We start from the raw sequence: 10,993 nt of genomic DNA on the forward strand, positions 1-10,993 counted from the left end.
TTCCCTCATTTTGTTACATAAATGTTCTCTTTTTATCTTTAGTATTGCATTCAGTGCCAAGATTAACTTGGGTCGTTCTTGGCTATTGGGGTCTTTTCATGTGATAGCGTTGCAGAGATTATTTTTATTTTTTTTTACATTATATCAAATAAATGACATGTTTAAGCTTTCAGGAACTTGTATAAGTAGAGCTCATGCACCTAAAACTGATAATTATGTCATCGATTTAACATCCACACAAGCTTTTTCCCCATTGAAATTAGCCATTGCTTTGTGACTCAGCAAATTTCAGCTATCTGTTCAGCCCAAAAATTGTGAACAAATTTGTGATTTAAAAAAAAAAAGTAGTTTACTTTCATCGTAATTTTCAAAATATGGAATTTCCACACACACAAAAGGAAGACAGAAATTTTACGCTCAGATCCTTTAATTTCCCTCCAAAAGAGTGATGTCAAATGCAGAATGTGGAATGATTTTTCTTTCTTTAGAGGTCAAAACTACCACAGACTATCAGGGTGGAAAGGGATATTGTGGACACTCAATAAATTATATTAAAAAAATAATAATATTGAAAACCAATGCTTCCATTGATCTATGTTTTGGAGATACCTTAAATATAACATACAATGAAAGTGTGTTTCTATTTATTTACATTTAAATTGCAAATATGTCTCCTAAACTGAAAATTGACCTTGGGGACATCTGGGTCAAAAAACAGAAAACTGATTTTTATTAAAAAAAAACGTATTTTTTTTAAAAGGCATTATTTTTGTGTTCATGTGAGAAGGAAGACAACAAATAATGACAATGTTTTCATAATTGGCATTTTATTTACTTTAAACAAAAGTGTTTTCCTGGGAATAGAAAAGGCACCAATAGCAAGGAATGGCTCAATTGCATTTTTTTTAAAGACAAATTTGATTTGTCATATCAAAATCAAATTGAAGAGTCAGAAATAGTCTGCCCAATTTTCAATGGAAATACAAATGTTTGCAAACTTGAATTTGAGCCATAATTAAACATTTCAAAAATGTTATTTATTTTTTATTTTTTTTAAAGAGTGCCCTTTCTCTATGCCTACAATGGCATCTGAGTTTCCCAGTACACATCTTGTCCCGGCTCCTCCTCGAATGTCACTTTAGCGTCGTCAGCATCCAACTTAAAAATAAATAAATAAATAAAATGTTACGTAAAAGAAGATGTAAAGGAGGTGTTTAACATTCTCATACATAGGTTGCAATACAATGAAAAGCCACTTACACACTTCATCTCCAACTCAGTGAAGAGCCGCCCGGTCATGACCATGCGTAATGGAATAGTGAGGATGAGGATGAATGGAAGTGCGAGGGACGCTGGACTGGATTTGATGATCCACAGAAGTGCGAGGCACATGATCTGGATGCCAGTGAACAAGTGCATTCTTCCGGTGCTCACCTGCCACCAAAGTGCAACGTTAGGACCCGACCCCAAATCCCAGCAGTTTCCGCAAAGCTGCGCTTGTCACGGCAACGGGCGACTCTTACTTTGGTGGCGTAAGGCTCGTTCGGATGGTATTTCTTGGGGATGAGAAGCAGCAGCATACGATCCCACAGCTGGATGCCGTTTAGTGACGTGACGCCCATGTAGAGGAAGATCCCGAACAAGGCCGCCATGGGGATCAACTTCAGGATGGGCTCCATCAGAATGGACAGACCTTGAAACAAACACACAGTCGCGATTTCGCTTTAGACCTTTTCATAACGCTGGTAAACAAGAGGCACCGGGGTAATTCCGGGTGGCAGAAAGTGACAGAAGCCGCCAGCACTTACCAACCAACAGCGCCACAACGATGCCGCTGACTCTCTGCTCCAGGACTTTCTCGATCACAGGTTTGGTTCCTTTGCTCATGACGGTGAGCGCATTGGCGTGAGTGACTGAGCGCACCGTGGCAGCGCTGAGCCACGGCGCGCCGAAGATGGCGCTGATCCCGCCCATGCCCACCAAAATCAGAAGGTCAAAGTGGAAGCCGGAGCCTTTGGCCATCTTCCTCTCGGGTTTGCTCACGATCAAGCTGGGGGGGGGGGGGGGGGGGGGGGGGGGGGGAGGGGAGACAGGATCATTTCCATTCAAGATCAAATGAACAATGTTTAACAGCATCTAAAAGAACCTTTTTTTTCTAGTGAGATGGAATACGACCTACGTTGTGATTTGAGACTCCAAGAAGATGAGGATGAAGACGAGCACGGCCGGAATGCAGCATGCAAACATCATCCACACAGGGAAAGGTGTGTGCTCTCCAAACGGGTTGATGAGCCAGCCCCTTTTGGCTGGATTTGACACCATCAGACCTTTAGGGACCACCAGTTTCTACAGATACAATTGAATTTTTTCCCCTTTTTTCCATTTCCATTAAACCATTCAGTTGCAGTAGAACCAAATAGCCCTTCTCACGGTTTTGTGTTTTTGAACAATATTTGAGTAATTGCAAGACGTAATGGCATTATCAAGTATTGCGCCATGATATCGGCGAGCACTCAAATGTAAGTTCTTGTACTCATGCACGGTCTGTAAAAAGTTGTGTTGATGCATGCCTAGATCACTGCGTATACGATAAGAGCCACGCCAACCTGAGTGTAGGTGTCCCCAATGATGTAGTCCACGACAATCATGAGGAAAATGGCAATTGGAACACCAAAGTCACCCAACAAACGTCTGACCTATCGGAGCAATACAAATACGATGACTTTAATCAACATAAGGTAGTTTATTGTACACAGCAAAAAAGGGGCTACTGACTTTTCCGGGCAGAAAGGTGCCGTTCTTGAACTGGCGCAGGAAATAGGCTATAAAGAAACAGCCGAGCATGAGGCACGTGGAGAGCAGTGCCGTGTTAGGGTAAGGTGGCGTTAAAGTGTTGACGAGAACGGTCGTGTTGCCAGTCACGTTGTCCAAGATGACCGTGTGTTCCACCCTCGGGCGCCAGGGGTTTTCGAGAGATGCATTCAGGTGATCGTAATTCAGAATCAGCGGATGAGCCTTGAAGATCTGGAGAGGTGGGAGAGTTATTGTATTCTGACGGACTGCGCCACATTCCAGACAACGGAGTCACGAACGAAGACGACCGACGGCTGAATGATTACCCTCGCGAGCTTGGCGAAGGTTTCGTAGATGAAGATGATGGAGATGAGGATGGAGAATATCTCCTGGGTGAAGCGGGAAATGAAGCGCACCAGGAAGCTTCCCTCGCACGCCACGATGATCACCACGATGACCACCAGCCACACGCCCACCCACACTCGCCCGACAATGTACTCGATCTCCTGGGACTTGCAGAACTGTATCAACAAGACACGAGTGCCGCCAGGAAGAATCTCAAGCCGCTTTCCGGCTGCGCAGCCTCGGCTCGATTGGTTTTCAACTTTGAAATATGGAAGTGCGCAAACCACGCCTCAATGAAAGCAGCATTTGGAATGAGTGGTTCTCAAACTGGGTCCCTGGTCTTCCAGGGGTCCGCAATCTGTATCTTGGTTTTGGTAATCTACAATCAATGATGTCATATCATTTTAAAAATGGTATACCTATATATTGGGGACCGACACACCAAGACAAAACAAACATACTGAGCCAATTACTTCTTCCTACCTTAACTTTGGGTCCATTAAAAAATCTGACATGTTTGTCAATTTCCGTGAAAATGGTTCCATTCATGTTGTCCGTTTCTTAGCTGGAATTAAACATGGCAGTCGCTTATAGTTAAAATGATCGCTAGAACGGTCGGAAAAGGAGCTAAATGTAGCGACCAAATTGCTAAATTGGCAACACGGACTGTGCTTTTGTAAACTAGTATTTTGGTTAAGTTCTTTTCTTTTAAGCAGCACTACAAATAGTAGCTTTTTAGTATTTTAGCCTCTTCTTGCGCCAGCTGAAAAGCATCAATTCTCGGCCGAGCCAATAAGGTACCATTCAAGTGGAAACTATGACTCAAGAATTTACATATGGATGGGAAGCTGCTTATGGAAAGTTCTAAATGTCTGCTACTTTTAAAAAAAATGTTTGTTTTTTTTACTCACAGCATAGAAGGCCTCCTCAAACACTAAGAGAGGCCCAGAGAATCCAATAACAAGCACAGGCTGGGCAGCAACGAAGCAGAAGATAATCCCTTGGATGCTAGTAGAAATGAGAAGCTCCGGGACGCCCATCATATCCTCCACTTTGTCCGCTAAATGAGGAAACATGATAGTTGAGCGCCACCGTCTAATCTGTTCGTACCAAAATTGCATACAGACCTAGGAGGCCCCCAAAGGTGATGGCAGGAGCGAGAGCCGCAAAGTAGATGAAGATGATGGCAGCAAGGACCTGAGCGTTGAGAGCATCGGTAATGTCGCTCTTGTAGTACTGGTATCGTTTTCTAATGTCTCGAATCATCCCGCCGAATGGTCGACCCGTGCGGGCCAGGGGATCTTCAGGCGGAAGTGCTGTAGAGAAGGAAACTAAAGAAAGAAAACTTCATCAAGTGGATCATCAAATTTGCAAGTACTGTGTTGTATTTCCTTTGTGATATTTTTGTTTGCCATGACAGTTTTTTGTTTTGTTTTTTTACGTAAAATATGTGCCGTGGCTCAATAAAGGTTGGGAAAAACTGTGGTACTAGATCCAGCCTTACTCTGACCAGGTTTGCTGTCCAGCACGGGCTCAGATGAGTGGACTCTGTCCTTCAGCAACTTCTTCTGAAACTTGATTATGGAACTGAGCGTGGCTTCATTTTGGATCTCAGTGGGCGGGATGACAATGCTGCAGTCCATGAAGTCGCCCACAGCTTCAGTCAAGTTTCGCAGGCTTTTAGCCCGAGACGCCGCCTGGTTGAACACCTGGTGGATAGAAATAGAAATACAAATTCACTTTCCGAGAATTTCACATTAGGATTTGACACTTAACTCATTCACTGCCAGCCTTCCCATTTAACATGGATATTTGACTTCTAAAGCCGTCAATGGCAGTGAATGTGTTAACTTATGACTTGCACATACTTCCACCTCTCACACGGTGCACAGTGTCGGCGGACTCACTTTGTCAGCCATTAGCGCTGCCATGGCTCGCCCACTCTCATGATAATCCGTATCGGCGTTGCTGGGCCCGATCAGCACGAAGACGAAGCGTAACGGCTCCAGAGCCTCCAAGGCCGAGTCGAGCGCCGCCGCCTCTTTCAGACGCACAAACACGACTGCGGGCTTTTCCAGGAAGTCCAAAGCTCCTGCACCGAACATCGAGATATTATTTTCACGATTGCACTAACGACATACAGTGAACCCCTGAGAAAAAATAGGCGAATTTGAAAATACCGAACCGCGATACGGGGGTTTCACTGTCCCTCTTTAAAATGTGCTGACATTGAAGTAACACTTTCGTACCTACTAACACCATGGAGGCCTCCACACGGTCAGATTCATCCTTCTACACAAAACGGAAACATTCATTAACAAAAAGCTCAAATCACAGTCAGTCCGATTGTGTTTTCATTTGCTGGTCTGTGAGAAGTCAATTTTACATTTCAAGTCATACGTATTGCATGTCATGAGATAAGCAGCGGATCACCTCACCCTTTCCTTGACCGAAAACCTGCGTAGGTCCGCTCCATCGGTCAGGGCTTGACTCTCCGGATCAGCTTCTTGGCTGGAGGGACGAAATAGAAAATGAACCTGTTCCCGGGTGGGGTGGGCGAGGGGGGAGGGGGGGGGGGGTTGTCTAATCCACAACAACATTGGTGCAGCTACTGTTTAATGAGAAAAGGTGAAAGGGTATCAGTGTTAGTCAGGTAAATCTATGGGTGGCATCCCATAATATGGAAATTTACAATGTCTCTGCAGGAGGAGAAGCGATGAAATAACAAGATGAGAGTAACAGAAGACCTTGATTATTCCCGCTGTAAAGAAGTTGACATTGATGTTTTGGAGACTTCATGAGATCGGATGTGATGAGATAACATGAAATGAGAAAAGACACAGATAAGGTAACATTTTATTAGTTCCCGTGAGGAAATTTACAATGGTGCTTCGGTGGCGGGATGAGGAGATAATGAGTATGATCAAATGAGATGAGATACCCCAATAGTAAACCTTTATTAGTCCCATAGTAAGAAATTGAACAGATTTTTTTTTTTAAGAGTCTACATGCATGATGAGAAGGGATGAAATTACCCAGGATGAGATATAAAATTAGCGGCGGTAAATGTATTAGTCTGACATTAAGGGGACCAATTCCTGATCCTGTTTTGGTGTCTACCTGCGGTTGTGGAGCAGACACTTCATGACGCCCTCCTGGTCTGCTGGTCTGATCTGCTTCTGTTTGAGCATCTCAGCGACCAATTTCTCTGCGATGCCGGCCCAGGTCTTCTCCACACAGTCAAAAAGCATCACACCTGGATGCAGAGACACGTGGGTGCTTTGTACTTGTTGATGACCACTATGCATCCTTATGTCACACTAGTAAGTTTGTTTTACTGGCGCTATGGTCCCCATATGTAGGTATGCACAAAAAACAAACAAACAAACAAAAAAAGATAATAACTCTTGGTTTGAGCGTCTATTTGGTACCAATGGATGACCTGTGTTCATGAAGCGTCGAAGCTGCACCAGGCTCTTGAAGGTGAGGTACGAGACGTGCGAGGACGCCCAGACGCCGGACTCGGGGTCGAAGCTCTCCTCGTAGGCCGCCCATCGCCCTGTCTCCTGCCAGTAGCTCTGCTCGTTGTGGTCCTTCATCATCTTTCTCTGAGCACGAGAAATACATCACACCCCATACAAGAACATGGACGGAGATGAACTTGCTTTTCCATGCATTTGCATAGTTTACATTTTTTCGTTAGCCATTGCTCTGCGTGTGGTCTGCATGAAGACCCTGTGTCTAAAAGTTAAACATACTGGCATCAGGCTTTGGGCCAGTGGAAGCTCATCCAGGGCATGTTTGGACTGTCAATATGTGTCGCGTGCTGGGAGTGTGCGTGTCTCTCACTTGATGGCGCGTGTGTATGTGGCTAAATTGTGGAAATTGAAATCTGACATTTAAATGAGTCATCTTTGAGTACTTATTGCCTATCTTCATAAACACATTTCTATATAAATGTGTCATTGCGTCATAAAAAAAAAAACATTCAATTGTTTGTCATTTACATTGGCTACAATAATGTAAATTCAAATATCTTTTTTTTTTTTTTTTTTTTTTTTAATTTAGCTGAGAAAATGATTGTTTGTGGTGTGGTGGTGTTAATGATGTGTTGTAAAGAGGTCGCAGTGCATTCAGTGGCTGCAACTGCAACTGGAACGCTGAAGTTGTATTTGAAAACAGAATTATTTATTTTCAAAACACAGATGAAAAAAGGGGCGGAAGATTAATATTGGATTGACATTCTGTGGAAGTATGAGTGGCGCCTGTGTGTGTGCGTGTTGACTGTCTATAAATGTGTGACATTGAAGTTTATACCTAAAAAGGTGCACATTCTTCCATGTGTGTTATCATGACTATGCATCGTAAGAGTACACACTGTACACACAAGGCAGTGGTTGTCAAATGTTTTACACCAAGTACCACCTAAAAAAAAAATAATACTTAACTCTTCAAGTTCCACCATCATGATTAACATTAAAATACAATAGCGTACTGGGCCTCAAACACGAAGCAGAGGTTTTAGTCCTTCAAAATATATTGAATATTATTGTAAGCCACTCTAACAGTTTGAGAATGTGCATCAATATAGGAAAAAAACAAAACGAAAAAAACCCCGACTCAAACAATGATTCATTAAAATGAATTGCACATAAAGGTCAAATGAAATTGTAGCCAAAGTAGATGAAAATGTATTAGACTGAAAAGTTCAACACAACTGAACTGCAATTAGGCAGTGATTCTTTCATGTGGCACACTTTTCTATTTTACCTCACCTGCAAATAACCTGGCAAGGCAAAGGGAGTTGAATACAAATGAACTGTAATTCACAAATGGAATCTGTTGGGTTAAAAACCACTGGAGGTACAACACTTTGAGAATCACTGCATTATAGCAATGGCATAAAATATATTGATTTGATTCTGAACTAATACAAATACAATATTTTGATCCAAAGAAAATTTGTCTAATTTTTGATTGACAGTCAGTTGACATAGTCAGTTTTATTTAAAAAAAAAAAAAAAGAAAAAAATAATTGACATTTATAAGGCTGTGGGGTCAGAATATTAGAAACGTCTGAAGGAGCAAATTAGGCAATTATTATTATTATTATTATTACGTGTCTACGCCTGCATTTTTTTCAATCCCGCATGATCAAGCGCCAATCAGCAGGTGTTTAAGACGAACAGAACAATATTGCACAAATTAATAATTTCCTAACAGCGCACTGCTTTCACATGAAAGTTCTGCCCAGCGCCACTGGGTGATTGACGGTCACAACGTCAGCGGCGAGAGTCACACCTACCTCTTGCAGTCGTCCACCAAGCGGGCAGAAGCGGCCACAGGCGACTGACCTGTAGAAACGGGAAGAAAGACTTTATAAAAGGATATATTTATGGATGCATGCCGCCGGATGATGGGTGGTACACGCACGTGTGCATGCATACGCACTCCAATTTACAGTCTGACATCTAGCACCCATAATATTGATAGTAAAAACAGCTGCTTGGTATGTGCGGTGTCACACTATGTCATTATCCAACCAGCATCTTATCCCATTTAATGTCTGTGTTTAGAGGTCAACAAAGGCTTGGATTACACTGTTGGGTCTATGTGCTCTCACCTTCAAAAGCCAAGCGGTAGAAACTTGGTCGTTCTCCATGATGTCCATTTGCCATCACCTTCCAATAGAGAGGCTCGACAGGTAGTTTTGAGGAGGTCCATTAGGGGCCATTTTGTCGTGTCCACCGTAGAGTTTATGGTCGGTGTTGCCTTAAAACCTTCAGGTCGGGGGCAGACACTATCGTAAAAAAAAAAAAGAAAAAACTCTGGGTCCCACCACTTGCATGCTGCAAATGTAAAACTCTGTACAGAGGAACCTCGATTTAACAGACTAATGGGGGGCGGGGTCGTCTGTTACAGCCGATTGTCCGTTAAATTCAATTGAATTCATAAGTGTAAAAGCAATCAAAAGTTTTTGGGGAAAAGTGTCACAAAAAAAGGCAAACAAAAGGCCAAACGCTATAAATGTACATGCAATGAATGCATTGGTGCAGAGACAAAAGTAGTTGATAGTGAACGATTTTGGGTACACTTACATACCAGGAACATGGATGAGTATTATTTGAGAAATTACTTCCTTGAAGTAGCGTAAGCGGGGATCTTCCGACAGGGGGCGGCATTGTGTTAGAAAAGTTCTCAGACGTTAATGGTGTATTTAGCCTGTAAAAAAAAACAAAAAGCACAGAAGACACCATGATAACATTGTGTTTACATTTAGGTATTTTATATCTGTATGTAGACAGACAGACAGACAGATAGATGGATCCACCCATCTGTCCATCCGGTGGCATTTTGGTGCTGAGGAATTGTTGAATTGAGTTGAGGAGCTTCAATTAGGCAAACGTAGCTCTTTCCACCTTTTTGTGGCATGTACTGTATGGCCAATTACAGTACAGTATGAGAAAAAATAAAAATAAAGGGCGGATGAGTTACTTTCACGATTTGCTTAAATAGTACAAAGAAGATAAAGATGTGACAGAATCATCTTGTAGTTCTTTCCCACTGTGTGTCAATATGAGTGAGTAGTCGCACCATATCGTGGCTTTGACAGCCAAAAATGCCTGAGGCAGATTTTTTAAATGTCTTTTATTTCAATGGTGTCTCCTCACATCTGATCAATACAAAAGGCCCACTCACTGCCACCAAATCCCCCCTCCCCCCCTCCCAAAAAAATAAAATCAAAATCCTGTTTTACCAAACACATAGACAAGGTTGAATAATAGACAATGGGGGTCAACACTCGACTCCTTGTTGAACACATTCCCAGTGCATACACGTTTGTCATTTGTACACGTTGTCAGTGGTGACATTTGAACGCCATGTTCATTTAAAAAACAAACAAACTCAAAAGAATAGCTTCCACATGATGCGATTAAGACCGACCGACCATATAATGACGGAGAACGGCAAACGAGCGGAAGATGGGGTTACTGTGGTTGTATAAATAATGTATGAATGCAAAGAGGAACAGATGCGCAGAGAGAAAATCCATGTCACCGTCGCAACATCAGCAAAAATGCGCGACTGCCAAGGCCATAATTAATTTAGACTCCTGCTCTGCAACAAAATGAATGCTGTCGTCATTTGAACCAGCACACTATCATGACAACTTTTTCTTCACCATTAAATGTAATTCTAACCCTTAAAACAGACGTTTTCGGGGACTCACAAAAGTGATTAAGCGAGGCCACACACACTTTCTTTCCACAGGACGAGTCACCTGGAACGCAAACCTTGATTGGAATCTGAGAGGGGACAGTGGACGCCACGCGGACCACCCATCCTCTGTCTGCTGCCTCGTGACAGAAGGTCGCTGCGGCATCAACAGTGCAACGATAGCAATGTGAGCCACAGCTATCTACTTCAAATGCACATTAGACACCTCCTATTCAACTCAGGAAAGGAAAAAATACAAGATGTCAATGTCATTTAAAGGAATATAGCCACATTTCTCTCGACCAACCAACCAAAGATGAGCACCAGTACGCCACCAAATGCACTTGACTTATATACTTTGCAGCTCACTAAAGCGCCTCAAATGACTCCCAAAAAAAAAAAAAAAATAAATCGTAAAAATAAATAAATAAATTGAATAACTTGGCTAAGTTGACTTCCAAAAAAAGGTTGACAAAGAATGTCTGCCTCAAAGCTCCGCCGGGACCCAAATAAATAAATAAATAAATAAAAAGGGGGGGGGAGATAAATTCCACCCGAAACCATGTTTGCGCCACCGGAACCAATGTTTCATTTTACAGACAGACGCATCGTTGGGCCACTGATAAACGTTGGCAAA

The 10,993-nt window shown here is 42.5% G+C and overlaps 1 protein-coding gene across 2 annotated transcripts; it reads right to left on the bottom strand.

The window, feature by feature from the left end:
- Positions 1-807: 807 nt before the first annotated feature.
- On the bottom strand, positions 808-8,589 carry slc4a1b (solute carrier family 4 member 1b (Diego blood group)). Of its 2 annotated transcripts, none has more exons than XM_061756827.1 (17): positions 8,444-8,589; positions 6,581-6,746; positions 6,259-6,394; positions 5,577-5,649; positions 5,388-5,430; positions 5,046-5,230; positions 4,649-4,847; positions 4,266-4,469; positions 4,050-4,198; positions 3,120-3,314; positions 2,776-3,024; positions 2,607-2,696; positions 2,180-2,346; positions 1,809-2,050; positions 1,524-1,693; positions 1,261-1,434; positions 808-1,158 (listed from the first exon to the last, which is right to left on the bottom strand). In XM_061756827.1, exons 2-17 carry the CDS (start codon positions 6,738-6,740, stop codon positions 1,078-1,080), a joined length of 2,517 nt encoding a protein of 838 aa, XP_061612811.1. In that variant the 5' UTR covers positions 6,741-6,746; positions 8,444-8,589; the 3' UTR covers positions 808-1,077. The 2 variants fall into 2 exon arrangements, with proteins under 2 accessions (XP_061612811.1, XP_061612810.1); XM_061756826.1 differs by having other exon boundaries at positions 4,643-4,847.
- Between the last annotated feature and the right edge of the window lie 2,404 nt (positions 8,590-10,993).

This window comes from Phyllopteryx taeniolatus, chromosome 19 (assembly GCF_024500385.1).
Source record: "Phyllopteryx taeniolatus isolate TA_2022b chromosome 19, UOR_Ptae_1.2, whole genome shotgun sequence".
Lineage (NCBI taxonomy): Eukaryota > Metazoa > Chordata > Actinopteri > Syngnathiformes > Syngnathidae > Phyllopteryx > Phyllopteryx taeniolatus.

Coding starts and splice junctions, on each gene's coding strand:
- slc4a1b (XM_061756826.1), bottom strand. CDS start 6,740: ATGATGAAGGACCACAACGAGCAGAGCTACTGGCAGGAGACAGGGCGA. Junction 5,431..5,576: donor GGTTTTCGGTCAAGGAAAGG/GTGAGGTGATCC, acceptor CGTTTTGTGTAG/AAGGATGAATCTGACCGTGT. Junction 2,697..2,775: donor GCACCTTTCTGCCCGGAAAA/GTCAGTAGCCCC, acceptor TTGCTCCGATAG/GTCAGACGTTTGTTGGGTGA.